Source organism: Microcaecilia unicolor, chromosome 4 (genome assembly GCF_901765095.1).
Source record: "Microcaecilia unicolor chromosome 4, aMicUni1.1, whole genome shotgun sequence".
NCBI lineage: Eukaryota > Metazoa > Chordata > Amphibia > Gymnophiona > Siphonopidae > Microcaecilia > Microcaecilia unicolor.
Window position 1 is genome coordinate 309,612,456 of NC_044034.1, and position 22,573 is coordinate 309,635,028.

General features: G+C 43.2%; 1 protein-coding gene across 1 annotated transcript in view; it reads left to right on the plus strand.

Moving 5' to 3' along the window:
* The window catches only part of CDCA2 (cell division cycle associated 2), a 254,447-nt gene that overhangs the window by 208,458 nt on the left and 23,416 nt on the right, over positions 1–22,573 (plus strand). Inside the window, exons 14-15 of the mRNA XM_030201830.1 lie at positions 3,343–3,471; positions 9,325–9,496. Of these exons, the coding sequence (XP_030057690.1) occupies positions 3,343–3,471; positions 9,325–9,496 (301 nt within the window). The remainder of the gene's footprint in view (positions 1–3,342; positions 3,472–9,324; positions 9,497–22,573) is intronic.

A 22,573-nucleotide genomic window follows, 5' to 3' on the forward strand; every position in this document is an offset into this window, starting at 1 on the left:
CTTGGGTACATCTGGGAATTGGCAGTGCCCCTTTCTGACATCTGTTTGGTATTGTGGCTTGGCACCCAAGAGGGTGGTGATGGCTGAAACCTTGTAGCAGCTCCTAACATGGGTTCAGTTGAGCTGGTTCCATTAGAAGAGCGGGGCTGGGGGAGTAATTTATTTACTTAGTGGGTCCCGAATGGAGGGATCCTTCTGCCCCATTTGGACCTCAGGGTGGTCCCTGTGAGGACTTCATTTTTTAATGGAGACTTTTGTATTGCATGATATTGGCAGTCAGAAAAAGGGAGTTCCTCTTTTTCCCTGATATGACCGAGGTGTGCTTTCTCATCCCTATCAAAGAATGCAAACAGATTCCTGCTATTCTGTGTACTCAGTAGTCATTTTCAATTCAAGGCTCTTCGGGCTGGCCAAAGCCTCAAGGATCTTTGCCAAGGTTTTGGTAAAGGGTTATGGATTTGTTATGCTGCCTTTTTTTGGTGCAACCAAAATAGTTTTGTAGTTGTCTTTTTGTGCAAGGAGGACATTTGCATTTATCTGCTTAGACAATTGGCTGATTAAGGCTTCCTCAGAAGAATTCTAGGTTAGCCACTCAGTGATCAGGTGCCAGAAGAATAGATATGGGTGGTGAACCTATTCCAAGATAGAAGAAACAAAAATTGGAGTCTACAATAGAAATAGAAACCAAGTATTCTTTATTGCCAGCATCAATTATATGATCTGACAACAGCTGTGTTTCAGCATAAACACATGCCTGCATCAGGGGTCTCAAGAGAATCATCATAAAAGATGCCAGAAAAATGCAGTCATGCGCTGGTCCACAATTCTTAATGCTCCTATATAGCGTAACAATGTGTAGTAGTCTTCTATTCTGATCTAATGCACCGTTATGAGGAGGGTCAGAGCTGTGGTGCAAAGCAGTCACAGTAACTTATCATTACTTTTATTAAACAAGTAACTAGTAGCTGTAATATATTACTTTTTACGGTAATGTATTACTTTTGCAAAGTATCTTGGGCAACAGTAGGTGCTGATTTTGCGCTGGGTCTGCTATCTCTGCTGTACAATGCATCTTTGATCTGAGTATTTAGATTTATCTTTGGACCCATCATTTAACTCAGTGATGGGAGGGGTTGTATCACAGAATATGCAGAAAAAAGAAGGATGCAGTCCTTATGATGAAAACAGGAAGGTGAAAAAGTGAGGAATATAATCAAAGGAAGTTAAATCTGTTTATTAAAAAAAAGATCTTTAATAAATCCTATGTTCATCTACAATAGTCCATGGCACAAAACAGAAGGACTCAATGCAGTTGTGTTTTGGCAATGATGCCTGTATCAAGAGTCACAAAATCAATGAAGGAACAGCCAATACATAAATGAAATAGAAAAAGAATATATGCAAATAATGTAAACTCAAATGTCTTTTAACTTAAAATTATATAAACATGCAAAAACCATGAAACAATATGAATGATATATAACAAGCTTGTCCAACCTTTGCCCCATGGGCCAAAACCTGGCTGGCAACAGTTTTTACCTGGCCCTCAGAAGCTTAGCACCATTTCTGCTTCCCCTGCTGCAGTTCTTATATGCAAGCTTGATCCGCATGGTGCTAAAAGTTTGGTTTGGTCTTGAGGTTTCAATGATGGCGTTCCTTTTCTACTTTCTGGAATTTTGTGTATGTAACCTACCTCGATTTGCCTATGAGGTAGGTGGTATCTGACATTAATAAACGATAAGTCTTGCGATACCTGGAATCCTGCTGAGCTTCTGTCACTGGAGCCAGGTGAGGGGAAAGTGAGTGTGATAAGGCTGGGGGGTGGCTACATGAGAGAGATTCTGAGTGGGGGAGTATATGAGAGAGAGAATGATTGCTCTCAGTGTGTGGTTCTCAAAAAGATCGTGTGTGTGTATGTGTTTTGGCCTTCCAAATGTTACAAAATATAAAATGTGGCCTCTGATAGGAAAAGGTTGGAGAAGCCTGATATATCATAATTAGACTTATAAATACATTAAAAATGAGAAATGAATAATAGTGTAAATTGATAAAACAATTAAATAGCATGACATCAGTATAGTAATGGTTGAAGTTAATGCCTAAAAACTTCATTGGATCACATGTAAATAAAATGAATGAAGCCCTAGAGCAAGGTTAGCAATTTATCTAATTTTTAATTTCTATTATGGCTGAATAAAGTTGAACTGAAAACACAATGTAATGCTCTGGATAAGGTAAACATTTTAATCCCTTGATGTGTCCAAATTTTACTGGACTAGGTCCCTGATGCTCAAAACTCTGGTGCTGGTCTTAACAGCGCCATAAAAATATTGCCGGAACATTGCTGAAGAACTCCCTAAATCTTGACACTAATGAAATTTAAAGTTCTTATTATGATACATAAGGCACTTCATACTGCTACCCCATCTTATCTTGCAGCTCTAACTATTCCTTACACACCTGCTCAAACTCTTTGTTCGTTAACTGACAATAGACTGTTTTACCCTCACCATCTAGGGCTAGATAGGAATCAACCCGTACATCAGCTTTTTACTTTCTTTCTATGGAATTCTTTACCACAGCCAATCGGATTAGAAAAACTCATAGTCTTTTCCTTACAGCATTGAAAACCCTCTATCAAATATCTTTTTCCATCTAATACTATTGCATTTTAGTGGGAAGACCACACAGGTCCCTAGATGATTTCAAGGGGGTTTGTGTTGACGTATGACTGTCATGTGAGTTGATTGAAATTTGTGTTTTATTGTATGATTTGCTCTGCAAACCGTTCTGATTTACCTGGCAATAAGTGACTGTATAGCAAAATAAATGATAAACGATAAGGCCGTCTCTGCAAGTGCTTGGTTTGTGGTGTAGACTGGTTGGAGACAAAACAATTTTTCAAAATGATTTGCCTGAGTAAAAAGCTGTTTAGCAGTGTTAAGTGATTGTATGAAAATTGCCCCCTCTCAATATATTTGAGTAGCATTCAAATTTTAGTTGCATTGAGCAGGCATTTCCAGGGGCTAGTTGAGGTCGAGGGAGGAAAGTGATGGGGATAGATTGAATTTTGAAATTGATATTCTTTTATTTTCCATAAAATGTATTTGCAGGAAACGCAGGTGCAAATACCAGTGCAAGTGTGCATGTATGTTCTCTTGAAAAATGATAAAATCCTTGGAGTTAAAAAAAAAAAAAAATGCCTCTGAAGTTGTTTGAAAATTCCTCCTCAATAGTACAGGAATTGACAGGCTTGCCAGAAGTTTCCTTTTTGCATCAATTCATTTGAAATTCAGTTTTTTGTTAATTTGTATTATCTTTATGTATGTGTTTTCTGAGCAGTGTGCTGATTTTGTGAAAAAGACACATGACTGTGACACTTCTACTTCAAAGCTCAAGTACACCAAACAGCAAAATTTTAAAGACAAGCCACAAACTAAGAGTACAAGACCTGTTAATAAAAATACTCAAGTAAGGCAAATATGTGTTCTTTAGTTATCACTGTTTTGGTCTGTTTTGTTTACTAAAGTTTCTAATCAGTTTCCTTCTTGAGACTTAAATAGGGGGGGAAATTTGACTGTGGATGGAGGTGTGCCACTGTATATGTAAGTCACTTTAACTAATAACTCTTGTTCATATTACTGGTTATTGTAAAAGAGAGTGCAGTTGTCTTTGCTGTTTGCAAAAAGTCTGCAAAAATATCACTTGACAGACTTTTGGATCCCTTGGAATAAAATTAAAATATTGGTGACTTGACTTTCAGTTGAAAATGGGAAAGATTAAACTGTTTCTCTTCTGTATTGTTAGATGTTTTAGAAGGACAAATGAAAGGGCTGGCCTGATGGCTGTAGCAAGCTACACAGTGGCATGCAGATGATCTAGGTTTGATTACCGGTCTTCAGCTGTGCTCCTTGGGCTAGTCAGGGTTGAGGATATTTTGAAGGTAAAGTTTACAGCCACTAAAGAGGGACGCACCAGCTATCATACAATGATGACACTTAGTAGGCAGTTTTGGAGTTCATGTTACCATGTTTCAGAGGTTTCAGCTGTCTAGGGATAGAGCTAGGAAGCTGAAAGAAGATACAAAAGATGGGAAAGAATGCCTGGTAGTCGAGAATGAAGATTCATGGTGCTGATTGAACTGGAGGTACAGAAGAGCAGTTGGAAACTGTTGAGCCAAGAAAGGCCCAAACCACAAACTACCATATTTATAGGTTTTGTTTAGTGCAGTGGTTCCCAAACCTGGTCCTGGAGGCACCCCAGCCAGCCAGGGTTTCAGGATACCCACAATGAATATTCATGAGAGAAATTTACATACGCTGCCTCCACTGCATTCAAATCTTTCTCGTGAGTTTTCTTTGTGGGTATCTTGAAAACCTGACTGGCTGGGGTACGTCCAGGAACAGTGTGCTATTTCTTAAGGTGTCAAAGGATGTCTTTTGTGCTTGGTCCATGCTAAGACATGTTTGTTTGGCAAGTTAAACAATATAGTGTAGCCCAGGGGTAAGTTCCATATAAACTGTGACACTTGGCAATTCCATAAAGTAGGTATTAACATTATGTATTGATTAAATTATTAGAATGCTGCATACACACGTGTATATACACACATATGCCAAAAGTGCATCATATATATATATATATAGGCGGTGCACACATTCATCTATGTAAAAATATATATTCCGCTCTCTACAGTCAGATTACAGCACAGGCATAATAAGAAAATCTAATACATAACAAATAAGTCATTAACATAAACTCAAACTGGACAGGACAAAAAAAAATACAGTTCATACTTAAAATTTAAAGGAAATACAACTAAGTCCCCAGCACAAAGACTGCACTGTATAACTGACAAAACAAATATTTTTAAAGATTTCCTGAAGCCACTCATTCTCCGAGGGCAAGCAGACCTATAATTCTCACATGAGGGTAACGCAGGTCTGCGTTGCTGGTCCAGACCTTGTAAGAAGCGTTAAACGGGTCTTTGAGCACGAGACACACTCCACAAAGCATGAATGAGTGCCTGCCCACCCACCATGATAGCACGGGACCAGTAGTTCTCTTTTTTTTCCGCAGTGAGGAGAAGATGTGTTTTTTGGTTTTTTTTTTTCCACTCCTCATTGCTGGTTCTGCCTTGGTCTTTTTTTTGTGCCTTTCTTTTGTTTTTGTTTTGTTTTTTTATTCATTCCCTGAATCTTCTTAGATTATTTTTTTACTGCGCTCACTAGGCCGTGCTTAGACCCCAGCTATGGTTGATATCACCTTTTCCTGGTGCTTTGCTCTTTTTAGCACCATTGACTCATTTGATTGGGCCATGGCTGTTTTTCTTTTCATGACATCGAAGGTGCCCAGTGGCTTCAAGTGCTGCACTTGGGTGCCTTTCCAGAGAAGGTCCAATACCACCATTTTTGGTGTATGCAGTGTTTGGGAACTGATCATATCTCTGCAAATTATATTCTCTGTCTTTGTCTGAAGAAGACAACACAGTTGCCAGAGATGCTTTGAGAGAAAAATTTTTGGAGCCAGGTCTGAAGCCTCAATGTTGGTGTCAACATCGACGTCGGGTGTGTCTGGCCATGTGGCTGCGAGACCCTTGCACATTGGGAGTGACCGTGTACCCGCTTTGAACCCGTGGATTCAGCAGCCTGCTTCTACATTTGTATCCCAGCCTTTCCCAATATTGGACCTCGATGAGTGCCTCTGGGCCTTGCACCCTGAGCTTTTGGTGGGGTTCTTGCAGAGTGCATCGGCATCTAGGGTGCTTGCACCAGCTAGGCCTCTAGTTCTGCATAGCCACCAGCCTGTAGTGAGGTCTCTGCCAATTCCACTTGTGATCTTGACCTTGACTTCCACCTGTGTTGGCACACCCTCCGGTGGAGAAAGCTTCACCAGAGTCAAGGTGGTCTCTGTCTCGTCCATGAGGAGTTCTTGGCTGACACTGACGAAGAGCCAAGTCATGGGACTCAGAAGAAGATCCACTGTACTTCTCAGAGGAGGGGTTCTATGACATCCTATCTGATTCTGTCCCTTCACAGGAAAGGAGGAAGTTGCCACTGGAGAGCCTTCCCATCTTTTGTGAAGGAGATGGTGGTTGCTATCCCAATTTCTTTGGAAGTGGAGGATGAGCCCAGGACTAAGATTCTCAAGGTCCTGGACTTCAACTCTCCTCCTTGAGAGGCTGTGACAGCCCCACTTCATAAACTACCCCAAGTCTCATCTGCTCCCTGTCCATCTATTGGAGTTCATTGAAAACCTGCTAGACACTCGGCCGGCTCGGGCTTTTCTCCCTGTGGCATGGGCAGATGGTTTTGTTTCCCTCACCACTCAAGTCCAAGCAGCTCAGCAGGTCACAGCCCGGCATATGTTGAGGTTGTTTGGCCACATGGCCTCTATTGTTCATATGACACCCATAGCTTGACTTCACATGAGAACTGCCTAGTGGACTCTAGTTCCCAGTGGTGTCAGGCCACAGGAATCCTAGAGGATGTCATCTGAGTTCTGCAAGAGCTAGTTCAGTCCTTTTTCTGTGGACAGTTCAATCCAGTTTGAATCTGGGACTCCCATTCCAAATTCCACAGCCCACGAAGATGCTGATGACAGATACATCCCATCTAGGGTGGGGAGCTCACTTAGATGGGCTTCACACTCAACATACTTGGTCTGCCCATAAAACAGATCTGTTTCAGGCTCCAGACCCATGACAGACTAGCATCGGATGCCTTCCTCCTTCATTGGGGAACAGGACTTCTATATGCATATCATCCCATTCCTTTTGTGGGGAAGACTTTGCTGAAACTCAAGCAAGATTACGGGATCATGATCCTGATCGCTCCCTACTAGCCCCAGCATATCTGGTTCCCGCTTCTTTTGGACATATCCTCTGAAGAACCATGGAGAAGGGAGTGGTTTCTGACCCTTATCACACAGAACGAGGGATCTCTTCTGCATCCCAATCTCTGGTCTCTGGCCCTCATGTCCTGGATGTTGAGAGCTTAGAATTTGCTTCCTTGCATCTTCCTGAGGGTGTCTCCAAAATCTTTCTGGCTTCCAGGAAAGATTTCACTAAGAGATGTTATTCTTTCACTAAGAGATGTTATTCTTTCAAATTGAGGAGGTTTGCTGTCTGGTGTGAGGGCAAGGCCCTAGATCCTGTTTCTTGCCCTACACAGACCCTGCTTGAATACCTTCTGCATCTCTCCGAGTCTCGTCTCAAGACCGGATTCACTTCAGTGCTGTTAGTGCTTGTCAATGTGTAGAGGTTAAGCCCATCTCTGGATAGCCTTTGGTTGTTTGCTTCGTGAGAGGCTTGCTGTTGACAAAACCCCCTGACCTGTGTCATGGGACCTCAACGTCTTTCTCACCCAGCTGATGAAAGCTCCTTTTGAGCCACTTGATTCCTGTCTTCTGAAGAACTTGGTACATGGAAGTTCATATTTTTGGTGGCTTTTACTTCAGCTTGCAGGGTCAGTGCCACATCATCTCTAAATCACTGGCCTATCACTTTTACACTGTCAAAGTAAAAAGTATATGCCATACTGCATTACCTATCAAGGTGAGAAGAATTAGCATTCCAAGAGGTACTAGATTAGCATTGTTAAACAAAAATGTAAAACCAATGCAAGCAGTAGTTCAAGGAATTCAGGCCTTAGTGGTAGATGCACCTTATATGAAGTTTCATCATAACAGAGTAGTCCTCTGCGCACTCCCTAAGTTCCTACCTAAGGTTGTGTCGGAGTTCAAACTGAACCACTTGATTTGTCTTGCCAACATTCTTCCCCCCCCCCTCCCCCCCCCGTCCTCATGCCCATCCAGGTGAAGAATGCACTGCAAACCTTGGACTGCGCGAGCATTGGCCTTTTACTTGGAACGGACTAAGCCTTATAGTTCACCCAACTTTTTGTTTCTTTTCATCCCAACAGGATGGGGGTTGCCATTAGGAAACTCACCATTTCCAATTTGCTAGCAGATTGCATTTATTTCACTTTTGCCCAGGCTGGGCTGACCTTGAGGGTCATATCAGGGCTCATAATGTGAGAGCCATGCTGCATTGGTAGCCTACTTGAGGTCAGCCTCAATTGAAGAAATTTTCAAGGCTGCAGTCCATACATTCAAATCTCATTACTGCCTTGAGCATGAAACCAAATGCAATAGTCAGTTTGGACAGACAGTTCTGCAGAGTTTGGGGTCTAGAGTCCAACTCTACCCTTCTAGGCCTTTTTTGTTTTTTCTGTTCCAGGCTACACTCTCACTCAGATTGTATATAGTTTCAGGTTAATTACTTTTTTTGTCCCCACCATTGCGAGATCCGATTGATCACTGGTGGTGGTAGTTTTTGAGGAGCCTGGTATCTAGGGATTCCCATATGTGAGAATTATATGCCTGTTTGTCTTCAGAGAAAGCGAAGATACTTATCTGTAGCAGGTATTCTCCAAGGACAGCAGGCCTTATATTCTCACATGCCCTCCCACCTCCCCTTGGAGTAGTTTCCTTTTTATCATAAGTCTTATATTGTACTGCTGGTCCCTTACCAGGGAATGAATGAATAAAAAAAAGCAAAAGGAAGGCACAAAAAAAGACCAAGGCCGAACCAGATGTGAGGAATGGGGAAAAAAAACACGTCCTGTCCTCACCGTGGAAAAAAGAGAACTGCTGGTCCCGCACTCTCATGGTGGGCGGGAAGGCACTCGCTCATGTTTTGCGGAGTGTGTGTCTTGTGCTCAAAGACCTGTTTAAAGCTTGTTACAAGTTCCGGATCAGCAACACAGACCCGCGTTACCCACAGTGTGAGAATATAGGGCCTGCTGTCCTTGGAGAATACTTCCTTCAGGTAAGTATCTTCGCTTGTTCTGCAAATCTCTAATACATGAAAGGAGCTGATTTCAAAGTTGTGGTCCTGCAATATAAGAATTCTAACATCCTGGGGTTCATGCCTATGGGCATATTTACCCAGTATGCCTGTATTCTAGAAATGGAAGTAAGGTGTCTATAAATAGGCACACAGTTGATTAGAATTACCACCTGAAATGCAATTTCTGTTGATGCATCCTGAAAGGGTTGACTGTTGTGTTGGTATTCAGAGCATGTATTCTTGAAATGTTACTACAGAAAGGATATAGTTTGTTAGAGGGCTACTTGAAGTGCTGCTCAGTACAAATTTAAAGGTTGGAAAGTGTTGTTTTTCTTCCTTTTTTTTTTTTAATACGTTCAAAAAATATATTGACAGTTTATAAATATGTAAAAAAGCTACCTTGCTCTTCATTGATCACATTTCTAACCCTTTAATGATTTAAGTTTGATGTCTGTTATTCCAAATCTTGTCAGGTTATCAAAGGGAAAGGTGCAAGAGGGAAAAGAGGGAAAAAAAAGATGGTACCAAAACCATTGTATGGAGACAGAGAACTAGCTTCCAAGAAACCTCTTCTGAGTCCTATTGTAGAGCTTCCAGAAACCTCTGGAACACCATCCTCCTCAGCGAGCTGGAGATTATCTCAAGGTAAAAAGTGTGTTTCTTTTTCAACAGTAGTAACAAGGTAGGAAGTGGTCACATTTCTAAATTGTTAAATTCTGTTTGTTTAACCAAATTGTTTTATTTTGGCATATCTTGTTAGATTTTCATTTTATGAACTTGTTTTAAAGTAAAATATTTGCATCTGTAGCCTGTCTTGGAACAGACAAAACATGAATTTTAGAGCTCTCCCAGAAAGTACTCTAAGGCAAGCAGGTACTCTGAGAAAATTTAGTCCCATTATTCTATTAGACCAACCCAGACCAGTGTTGTGCCCCTTAACAGCAGATGGAAGCAAAGAATTTGAATATTCCAGTGACATCACTGATAAAAGGAGTGGTGCAACCTGGAATAATACAAAAAACAGTATGGGTTGTTAATCCTCCTTAGTAATCTAATACCTCAGAAAACAGCCAACCACAATCTCAAAGGGTTGTATAGAGTGAACAATAACAAACAAGTGAGAAATACCCTCAGAAACCAAGGACTTCACCAAGATCTGATCATCAAGACACTGACATCTATATTAGATTTTTGTGTCCGTGATCTCATCTCGTTCATGGGGTAAAATCTCTCACCTGTTCACAATCAAACTGTTCAAAATAGAACCAATACTCTAAAGCATTTAAGAGTATAAAAAGTTCCCAAGCTACAACATGGCTTAAATAAACTTAGCTTTCTCATTGTTGGCTTGGAAACCCCACATTCCAACTGTTATTCAACGGGGCCCAGATCGTTTCATGATAACAGGGGTATAAATTTTCAGCTAACTGGACATCTCCAGGAACTGGAGATGTCCAGTTAGCTGAAAATTTATACCCCTGTTATCATGTTAAAACAGTGTGGTTGCTGATGAAGCCCTGAAGTGGGTGAAACAATCTGGGCCCCGTTGAATAACAGTTGGAATGTGGGGTTTCCAAGCCAACAATGAGAAAGCTAAGTTTATTTAAGCCATGTTGTAGCTTGGGAATTTTTTATACTCTTAAATGCTTTGGAGTATTGGTTCTATTTTGAACAGTTTGATTGTGAACAGGTGAGAGATTTTACCCCATGAACGAGATGAGATCACGGACACAAAAATCTAATATAGATGTCAGTGTCTTGATGATCAGACCTTGGTGAAGTCCTTGGTTTCTGAGGGTATTTCTCACTTGTTTGTTATTGTTCACTCTATACAGCCCTTTGAGATTGTGGTTGGCTGTTTTCTGTTTTTTTGAGGCAACCTGGAGTAACTCATGCCTCCAGCAGATGGTGTCGGTCAGGCTGATGCAGCAGGACAAAGGATTTGGCCTGACTCCTAAGTCTGTGCTTTTGATATATAGCCCATGGCAATCCCTCCATACCCCTTGGGGATACTGCATCAGTTAAAATAAATAAATAGGTTGTGGTGATCTGGCACTCTTCTGTATTCAACACAAAAAAAGAAACAGGTGGAAAAACAACTTCAAGAGATCAATCCAAGACAAGGGGTGAGATGCTCCAGAAAAACTTTATTAGGGACCCAACATGGTCCGTGTTTCGGTTTTTAAAAAAACCTTCATCAGGGGTCTATAAAATAACAACAAAACACATATATAATTAAATGATTAAATGAAAACAAATTGGATCAAGTATATTACAACAAATATAAAAACGTAATATTAAAAATATTGGTCATTCTTAATATAAATCAGATTTTCTAACATAGAATCTGATATATTGACTAAATCAATACATATACTATTGCTATACCATCAGACGAACAACGTAGAAAGCAGAAGGTAAATAGACTATATACAATTTAATTAGCATTATAAAAACCTATTTCCAAAAGTATTATATATAAAATACAGACATATAATAAAATGAAATGAATCAATACATAATTATGTATATGTAGCAGAACAGATTTCTTTAAATGGAAGAACTGATAATAGATATCATGTATTCAATAGAAAGCAATAACATGCTGAATGAAAAGCAAATAACAGAGAGTCACCAGCAGAAAATTTCTTAATACATACATATTAAATAGGAATAAAAATAAGAATAAGGATAAGATTAGAGATAAAATTAAAATAGAATAAAATTAAACATACCAATCAGTAGTTGCACAGGGGATATACTGACAGACAAAGGAGCTCATAAAATGTAGTCTCTATAAAATTTTATGTGAATGAAAAGAATAACAATTGTTAAATATTAGAAAAATAATAATAATAAATTATATCAAAACGTTTAACGACCAATATCATAAGAGTTCAAATAATTATTGCTTAAAAAATCTTGTTAAATATTAAGATCTATATCATAACAGCAAAATAATAATAAACATTACGAAAATAAGACAAATATTTAAAGAAGTCATATTTAATAGAAGATGCATGATTAAAAATAAGGTATGAATCCAACATCTATACGAAATCATAAGATAGAAATTAAATTTAAAAATGATAGTGTTATTAAAAAATTTTTAATGTTATTAAAAAATTTTTGTGTATCCAAGTATCTATGTAGAAGTGCATACAAATAATTTTTGATAGTATTATCACAAAATCTATCAAAAGCCTAGCCGTCAAAAAAAAGGAAGAAAGGAAAAGGGAGTTTACACTCACACACCCCACAAAGAGCGAAAGGAAAAAGGAAGACTGCATGTCAACATGAGTAATGGTATATCTTATATTCCAAAATGTACTAGCGTGTAGAGTATAAATGAGTATATTTATATATATATATACACGCACATCCTTAACAATGGAAGCGCCAAGGGTACTAACAAAAAGTGGTAACGCGTATAGTTATCAAATTATCAAAATAGAAACAAACTAAAAAAATATATTAAAAAGTGTATATATTGCTGATGCTGTGTCAGACAGTCATGATGGTTTAATAAAAAGAGAGAATATTACCTCGTATCAACAGATTCAGTTTAAATTAAAAAGGTACTAAAAACTGGTATTAAAAACATTGGCACCAAGATTCACCCAATACTAATGTGTAAAATATAAATGAATATAAATATATACGTTCCTAACGGTAAAAGCGCCAAAGGTACTAGCAAAAACAAAAGGCATGAAAACTTAACTAAAAATATATCCGTAATGCCGTATCGGGCAGTCGTGATAAGCTAAATAAAATCAAAAAGGAAAAATACCTTACCTTAAATAAAATGGAAAGTGTTGCCTCGTACCAACAGATTCAATATAAAATAGTATTGAAGAAAGTGGCGCCAAAATACACCCAATCTAAATAACGCTGTGGTGAAACGTGGATTCCATTGATAGGATACGTCAAGTTTCAAAATAAAGATTGACACATATACTAACTAATGGCATGCAAGTGACGGTTATATCAAACAATTATTATGAAAGCTGGTGAGTGAAATTGATAAAAATGCTGAGTAATAGGAAAGTCACACAGTTATTTAAAAAGTAATGAGATAAAATGCTCAAGGGTCCATAAAAAGACAAATTGACTGAAATTAATCCGACTTTAAAAGGCTCAATAGAGTAATAAATACATGTTTCGAAAGTAGCAAAAAATTAATCAAGAGATACTTAAAAAAACAATAAATACCAAAACTAATGAACGACAAAAAATCAGATATATTAACTAGTAAAAATGCTAGGTCATAATTATGTCAACCAATTATTTAAGAAGCCATTGGGTAAATTGCTCAAGGGTAATAAGAATTAAGAAAACCAATTGGCTGAAATTAATCCAACTACGAAAAACTCGACAAAACAATTAATACTTGTTTCAGAGGTAGCGATAAATTGAAGTGATGAAATAGTAGCCAAATATTTAATCTAATATTTAATCAAGAGGTACTTAAACGATAAATTAAATAAAAGTTATGTATGAATATCGGCAAAAGATAAAAACCCATGAGTTGATTACTTGTATAAGATCTTCCAAAAAAACTTTAAATAGATAACTGGTATGAAGTAAGAAAGATAGTTAGAAAACATAAGAACAAGCGTTAGTTAAGTATTCAAAATAACAGACAAACTGAGACGTATTATATTACATTAAATATCTCTCTCAATTGAAAAAAGGGTATAAAACTGTTAAGGATATGTAATAAAAAAGTGAAATTAATAATAATAATGAAATTAATAGAAAGTGTCCCTTGGAAATAGTTGCTGCCTCAATCAGAATAAAATATATACCTGAACTATTATATAATTACATTATAGGAAAAAATAATTTAATATAATTTAATAAAAATGAAAAGATATTTGGATACACATAACATACTAAGTGACGGCAGATAAAGACATGAATGGTCCATCCAGTCTGCCCAACAGTCTCATTTCATTCCCAATTCTAGTTTGAATCAACAATGAACGTCATGATATATACTTCATCATGGTCTTTCTTTGTTGTTTACGGGACATAGACCATAGAAGTTCACCTGGCTCTATCCTTATGTTCCAACTATAGGAGTTGCTGTCAAAGCCTATTTGAATCCATCTTGTCATTTGCTGGAAACAGACCGTAAAAGTCTGCCTGGCACTGTCCTCACGTTCCAAATTGCTATATGCGAGACTCAGACCATTCAAGCTAGCCCAGCACCAGCCTTAGTTGATAAAGCCAGGGTTTCCATCTAAGCACCACTTGACATGCAAACACATATGCAGACCTTTAAGCTTTGGTTTTATACCATTCATTTTCTAGTTCGAGATCCCCTGTGTTTATTCCACACCACCTTGAATCCCGCCACAGTTCTCTTCACCACCACCTCCCTCGGGAGGGCATTCCAGGCATCAACCACCCTCTCCATGAAAAAGAATTTTCTGACATTATTCCTAAGTCTACCACCCCACAACCTCAAATCATGTCTTCTAGATATACAATTTTCCATTCTCCTGTAGGGTATAAATATTCAGGTCTTCCAATCTCTTCTTATTTGTCTTTTGGCGCAATCCCCATATCATTTTTGTCGCCTTCCTCTGGACTAATTCAAGTCTTCTTACATCTTTAACAAGATGCGGCCTCCAAAACTGAACATAATACACCATGGGGCCTCACCAAGGACTTGTACAGGGGCATCAACACCTCCTTTCTTCTGCTGATTACACCTTTCTCTATACAGCCTAGCATCCATGTCTAAGTCTGCCTCTAACATCAGGGCTTGCAGATCATGAACTTTATTGCTTAGACTGTGAGTATTTGTGGTCATGGCTTTCCAGCAATATTTCAGTGGCAGTCTCATCTTCTGTTTAGTTTTTTGTTTGGTCTCACTTCTTGCTGTGTTGGTAGGAAGTGATGTGCTAAGATTGTTGTCATTTTCGTTGCTTTCTTTACTACTGTTACATTTTCTCTAGTAGGAGGTGACCACTGGAAGTGACCTGCCTCCATATGCCACCCCACCTTCTAGTTTAAATGCTTAGAAACATATTGTCTGAATTTCTCACCAAGGATTTTTTTTTCCTGCCACAGTGAGATGCAGCCCATCATTACAATATAGTATTTTGTGTTTCTATATATTTTTATTTTTATTATTTATTGCATTTGTATCCCACATTTTCCCACCTATTTGCAGGCTCAATGTGGCTTACAGAGTTTGGATTCTGACATAGTTAATCCATGATATCATTTACAATTAGTAATGTTCAGAGATTAGGTAAGGGTAGCGAGAAGGAGATTAGGTGAGGGTAGAGAGAAAGGAGGGTGTTCTTCAGGGTGCAAGGTGGACTGTAATAACTGTGTGGATTGGTGAGGTAGTTTTGTAAGGCTATGGGTTCTCTTTGTAGGCCTTGTGGAAGAGATGTGTCTTCAGGGATTTGCGGAAGTTAGTTATTTCATCAGTAGCTTTCAGGGCTGTAGGTAGTGCATTCCACAGCTGCGTGCTCATGTAAGAGAAGGTGGTGGCGTGTATCAGCTTGTATTTTAGTCCTTTACAGCCGGGGGAAGTGCAGATTGAGAAATTGGCAGGATGATCTTATGGCGTTTCTGGGCGGCAAGTCCACAAGGTTTAGCATGTAGATTGGGGCCTCTGCGTGAATGATTTTGTGTATTATCGTGCAGATCTTGAACGCAATACGTTCCTTGAGAGGGAGCCAGTGAAGTTTCTCTCTTAGGGGTTTTGCACTTTCATATTTAGTGTTTCCAAATATGAGTCTGGCGGCGGTATTCTGTGCTGTCTGGAGTTTTTTGATGGTCTGTTCTTTGCAGCCAGCATACAGTGCATTACAGTAGTCCAGATGACTTATTACCAATGACTGTACCAGGGTACGGAAGATATATCTCGGGAAGAAAGGTTTTACTCTTTTGAATTTCCACATAAAGTGAAACATCTTTTTCGTTGTGTTCTTCACGTGACTATCGAGTGTGAGGTTTCGGTCAATGGTAACTCCAAGAATTTTTAGATTTTGTGCGACGGGGAGAGAACAGTATGGTGTGGATATGGTGGAGAAGTTGTTTGTGTTAATGTTGTGAGGTGAGGACAAGACATTGAGATTTCTCTGCGTTGAGTTTCAGCTGGAATGCATCCGCCCAGGAGTGCATGATTTGGAGGCTTTGGTTGTTCTCGTTGGTGATTTTGTTTAGATCATGTTTGAATGGGATGTAAATCGTGACATCGTCTGCATATATGTAGGGATTAAGGTTTTGATTGGCTAGAAGTTTGGCTAATGGTATCATCATTAGGTTGAAAAGAGTTGGTGATAAGGGGGATCCTTGGGGAACTCCACATTCAGGTGTCCATGGGGGTGATATGTCCGCATTCGTTGTTACTTGGTAAGATCTTGTGGTCAGGAATCCTTTGAACCATTTGAGAACTGTACCTCCTACTTCAAAGTATTCTAGTATATGTAAAAGTATTCCATGGTTAACCATGTCAAAGGCGCTGGACATGTCGAATTGTAGGAGGAGTATGTTGTTACCAGTTGCGATTGCTTGTTTGAATGAGTTCATTGCTGATACTAGTACTGTTTCGGTGCTGTGATTTGACCGAAATCCTGATTGAGACTCATGCAGAATTGAGTGTTTATTTAGGTAATCAGAGAGTTGTTTCGTTACTATGCCCTCATGAGTTTGGTTATGAGCGGAATGGATGCTACTGGGCAATAGTTGGTTAGGTCCATTGTGCTTTTCTTAGCATCTTTTGGCAGCAGAGTAAGTAAGATATTTCCTTTCTCCGTGGGAAAGAGACCATTTTGAAGCCTGTGGTTTATATGGTTCGTGAGATCTTTTTTGAATTGTTTGGGGGCTGATCTTATTAGGCTATTGGGGCAAATGTCTAATTTGCATTCTGACTTGGCTTATTTTCCGAGCCCTTGTGAAAATTCATTTGACGATATCGTGTTAAAGCTGGTCCATGACCGATCTGCTGGGCTTTCTCCAGGTTTTGGATCTAGACATTCAAGGATGCTTCCATATCATCATGCTGATCAATCCATAGACTGGTGGGTTGTGTCCATCTACCAGCAGGTGGAGATAGAGAGCAATCCTTTTGCCTCCCTATATGTGGTCATGTGCTGCCGGAAACTCCTCAGTATGTTCTCTATCTCAGCAGGTGGTGGTCACACACAGCAGCAGCTCTGGCTAGGTCTCCAAGCCTAATCTTTAGGTTTTGTTGAGTACCTGGGGTTGAGGGCTCTTCTTGAGCAAGTGCAAACCTGGTGGTGCCAGGTCCCTCCTTTTCTCCCCCCTCCCGCTGGCTCCATTTAAAAAAAAAGAAAGAAATTTGGACGTCCTTTAAGGGCGTTTATTTCAATGTTTATATCAGCGTTTATTGCAGCTGCTCACTGGGACACCAGTTCGTTACAGCTCGGAGCGAGAAGCAGGTAATTTTACCTTTTTTATAGCGGGCAGGTGGTTCCCCGTTCGGTCTCCACGTGGCTTATGGCGTCAGAGGGCGAGGGCGCAAAGATTCGCTCCCCGGACCGCGTGTGTGCATCTAGAGGGGATGCAGGGGTTTTCAAAGCCTGAATCGCCTTTGTTGGGCATCAGTTTGGAGTCCGGTCAGTGTCCCGGTTTTTCCCGCCATAAGCGCCCATCCCCCGCTGCTCGCCCACTCCATGTTGGCCGGCCACTCTGCTCGGACGGCTTCTTCTTGGGCTGCCCTCGAGCTGGGAGACGTTAATGCTATGGTCGCCCTTGAGTCGGGCGACGGCATGAAAGCAGCGAAAGTTAAGCGCCGTTCTTCCCACGCGGCTCCTTCTTGGAGTTTCGCGCCGGACGCCATTTTAGATGCGCAGCATGTTTCTCCCCCGCTCTTGCGAGCGCCGGTTGAGGGTGCGTCTAGGGCCGTGGCCCAGGCGGCAGAAGTGCACAGTCTAGGGGGTTTCTCCCCTGAGTTCTTTTTGCTGCTGCATCAGGCTTTTCTTATGATAAACGCTGCCCCGGCTCCCCCCTCTGATCAAGGGGCTGAGGCCTCCGGAAGCAAACGCCCTCGGGTGGACTTCCAGGCCCTAGAGGACTCGGTCTCCTCTGATGTAGATGAGGGCAGCGTATCTGAGTTCTCCCAACGGTCCTTTGGGGATTCCTTGGAGGAGACGGATTCCGGTCGGATGGAGCGGGTGAACCCTCTGCAGCACGGATCTTTCGCTCAGAGGATTTGCCCAACCTGTTAGTGCAGGCCATGAGCATTTTGAAGAGTTCCTCTCCGGAGGACGTCTCTCCCTCAGCCTCTGTTGGCTCTGCCATTATGCGGGGGACTAAGCGCCCGCCTAGAACCTTCCACGTGCATGAATGCACACCTTGATTTTGGCTCAATGGGATTTCCCAGAAGCGAGCCTTAAAGTGGCTAGGGCTATGTCCCGCCTCTATCCTCTGCCTGAAGGTGAACAGGAGGCCTTTCTTGGGCCTACCGTGGATTCTTTAATCACTGCGGTGACTAAGAAAACGGCGTTGCCGGTGGAAGGTGGCACGGCCCTAAAGGACGCCCAAGACAGGAGTTTGGAGGCGGCTTTAAAGTCGTCCTTCGAGGCGGCTGCTTTAAGTTTACAGGCCTCAATTTGTGGCTCCTATGTGGCCAGGGCGTGCTTGACGCTTGCGCAGCGGGCTTCCCCCTCGGATCCTTCCTTGAGGGCTGATTGGCCAGCCCTGGAATCGGGCTTGGCCTACTTGGCAGGCTGGCTGTATGATGTCTTGAGAGCCTCGGCTAAAGGTATGGCTCAGACAGTCTCTGCACGGCGGTGGCTTTGGCTGAAGCATTGGTCTGCTGACCACGCCTCTAAGTCTCGCCTGGCTAAGTTGCCTTTTAAAGGCAAGCTGCTCTTTGGGGTCGAGCTGGACAAGATTGTGACCGATCTCGGCACGTCTTAGGGCAAGAGGTTACCGGAGGTCAGGGATCGGGCCAATTGTGCCCGCCCCAGTTCCTCCAAAGGACGGTTTCAGGAAGCCCGTTGGTATTGCCCGGGCAAGTCGAGCTCCTCTGCCCCCTCTTCCATCAAAAGGAATTTCTCCCCCAAGCAGCATTCCTTTCGCAGAGACCGCCGTCCCGGAGGTGCCTCCTCCAGTCCTCCCCCAGGTTCTCGTACCCAATGACGGGGCGCTGGTCCATGGCCCAGAGCAGATTGGAGGACGCCTATCCTCGTTTCTGGGCGAGTGGACCAGGGTAACTTCAGACACTTGAGTGCTGGAAGTCATCAGAGACGGCTACAAGCTAGAGTTCTGCCGACCCTTAAGAATCGGGTTTGTGCACTCTCCCTGCAAGTCTCCGGTCAAGCTGTGGCAGTGCAGCAGACTTTGGACAATCTGATCCGCCTGGGTGTGGTCGTTTCGGTGCCAGAAGATCACCCTGGCAAGGGACGTTACTCCATTTACTTTGTGGTACCTAAGAAAGGAGGTTTTGTCCGGCCTATCCTCGATCTCAAAGGGGTCAATCGGGCTTTGGAAGTTCGGCACTTCCGAATGGAGACTCTCCGCTCTGTTATAGCGGCAGTGCAGGCAGGGGAGTTCGTGGCATCCTTGGACATCAAGGAAGCTTACTTGCATATTCCCATCTGGCCTCCTCATCAACGCTTTCCGCGTTTTGAAGTTCTGAGGACACTCCCAGTTCAGAGCCCTCCCTTTCGGGTTGGCTACTGCTCCGCGGACCTTCTCCAAGTTATGGTGGTCATCGCGGCCTTCCTACGCAAGAAAGGAGTACAAGTCCATCTTTATCTGGACGACTGGTTGATCCGAGCCCCCTCTTATGCAGAGTGCGGCAGAGCTTCAGACCGGGTGATTGCTCTTTTGAGCTCCCTGAGGTGAATCATCAACTGGGAGAAAAGCCAGCTGCGCCCGACTCAGTCCCTGGAGTATCTGGGAGTTCGATTCAACCCCCAATTGGGCAGAGTGTTCCTGCCAGACAATCGGATTGTCAAGCTTCAGGTTCAGGTGGACTAGTTCCTAGCAGCCTCTTCTCTTCGGGCTCGGGACTATGGGCAGCTGTTGGGCTCTATGACGGCCACGATGGAAGTAGTGCCCTGGGTCAGGGCCCATATGAGACCTATACAGCTCTCTCTGCTGCAGCGATGGACTCCAGCTTCGGAGGATTACGCTCTGCGCCTTCCCTTGGATCCAGCGGTGCGCAAGGCGCTGAGCTGGTGGCTGAGGCCAGACAAGCCGTCCGCAGGAATGCCTCTGGTGACCCCGGAGTGGGTTTTCGTCACGGCGGACGCCTCTTTGTGGGGCTGGGGAGCCCACTGCTTGGGAACGACAGCGCAGGGGCACTGGTCCCCTGCAGAGGCAGAGTGGTCTATCAACCTCCTGGAACTCAGAGCCATTCGGTTGGCGCCTTTGGAGTTTCTCCCGGGCCTGCCACGGCTGTGGCCTATGTCAATCGCCGGGGAGGTATCAGGAGCGCCCCTCTAGCCAAGGAGGCCATGAAGCTATGCCTGTGGGCGGAAGCAAACCTGGAACAGCTGTCGGCTGCCCACTTTGCGGGAGTCATGAATATTGCTCAGGTGTTCTTGGATATCACGAAGCGCTGGGGCCAGCCGAGCCTAGATCTGATGGCGTCTTCAGCCAATTGCCAAGTGCCGTGCTTTTTCAGCAGAGGACGGGACCCTCAATCTCTGGGGGTAGATGCTTTTCTCCCACAGTGGCCGACACAGGAGCTCCTCTTTGTGTTCCCGCCTTGGCCCATGTTGGGCAGGGTGCTAGGCCGGGTGGCAAAGCATCCGGGCCGGATAATCCTGGTGAGTTCGGATTGGCCCAGACGTCCCTGGTATGCGGACTTGATAAGGCTCTCAGTGGACGGACCTCTGCAGATGCCAGTGGAGCGGGGCCTGTTGCATCAGGGTCCCGTGGTGAGGGAGGATTCCTCCCCCTTTGGTCTTACGGCCTGGCTTTTGAGCGGCAGCGTCGGAGCAAGCAGAGCTTCTCAGACAAGGTCATCGCCACTATGCTGAGAGCGAGGAAGCTCTCTACTTCTACTGCTTACGCCAGGGTTTGGCGTATCTTTGCATCGTGGTGTGAAGCAGGCTCACTTTCTCCCTTCACTGCTCCAATTTTATCAGTGTTGGCGTTCCTGCAAGAAGGTCTGGAAAAAGGCCTGTCGCTCAGTTCCCTTAAGGTCCAGGTAGCGGCTCTTGCTTGCTTCAGGGGTCACCTGAAGGGTATTTCTCTGGCATTGCATCCAGATGTGGTGCGCTTTCTCAAGAGAGTTATTCACCTGCACCCTCCTCTGCACGCAGTGGTACCGGCGTGGAATCTCAATCTGGTGCTAAGAGCCTTGCAGAAGCCGCCTTGTGAACCCTTGTCGAGGGCATCTCTGAAAGAATTGACGTTGAAAGCAGTCTTTTGGTGGCTATCACTTCAGCTAGAAGAGTTTCCGAGCTCCAGGCGCTATCATGTCGAGAGCCCTTTCTGCAGTTCACTGAGGCAGGAGTGTCTATTCGCACAGTGCCTTCCTTCCTGCCCAAGATTGGTCCTCGCTTCCATGTGAATCAGCAGCTCTGTCTACCCTCCTTTCGTAGGGAGGACTACCCAGAGGAGTACTCTGCTCTCAAATATCTAGATGTGAGACCGAGTCATCATCAGATACTTGGAAGTGACCAATGATTCCAGGAAGTCGGATCATCTGTTTGTGCTGTTCGCAGGTCCTCGTAAGGGTCTGCAGGCTGCCAAGCCTACAGTGGCACGATGGGTCTAGGAACCCATTGCAGCGGCTTATGTGGCCGCAGGGAAGGTGCCGCCTATCCAGCTGAAGGCTCACTCCACTAGAGCACAGGCGGCCTCGATGGCAGAGGCCGGGTCCGTCTCCTTGGAAGAGATTTGTAGGGCGGCAACTTGGGCATCGGCTCATACCTTTTCCAGACATTACTGCTTGACTGTGGCTGCTCGGGCGGAGGCCCGGTTTGGAGCTTCAGTGTTGCGGTCAGGGATTTCTGTGTCCCACCCTGGGTGAGTACTGCTTCGGTACATCCCACCAGTCTATGGATTGATCAGCATGATGATATGGAAGGTAAAATTATGTATCATACCTGATAATTTTCTTTCCATTAATCATAGCTGATCAATCCATAGCCCCTCCCAGATATCTGTACTGTTTATATTCTGGTTGCATTTCAGGTTCAAGTTTAGTCTTCAGTTCCTGTTCAGGAGGACTTCGTGTTCAAGTTTTTTCAATTGGATTCTTAAGGAGTTGAGACGATTTTGAGTTACAGTGAGCTGCTGCATTCCTCTCTTCCCCCCCCCCCCCCCCCCCCCCTGTTTTATGGGGCTGGATTGAGACCTAAATTCTGCCGGCGCTCCCTCCCGCTTTGTGCGGCTGTAGGGCAGCTTTGTACCCCTCCCGCTTCGGCGGTGTTATGGTCAGTCAGCTCCTCCCGCGGTTGCAGGATAAGCCAGATCCCCCCCGCATCGGCGGGTGTGGTGTCCCTCCCCCGCTCCGCGGGGATGAGCTGGACGGATTCCCTTCCCCCACTTGTGTGGGGATGAGCTGGGTTAATTCCCCTCCCCCATTTCGGCGGTGGTGAGCTGGGCAGAGTGTCCCTTTGTGGGTGTAATTCTCTAAGTGCTGAGTCCTGCGGATGGAGCTTTGATATCGACATACTGAGGAGTTTCCGGCAGCACATGACCACATATAGGGAGGCAAAAGGATTGCTCTCTATCTTCACCTGCTGGTAGATGGACACAACCCACCAG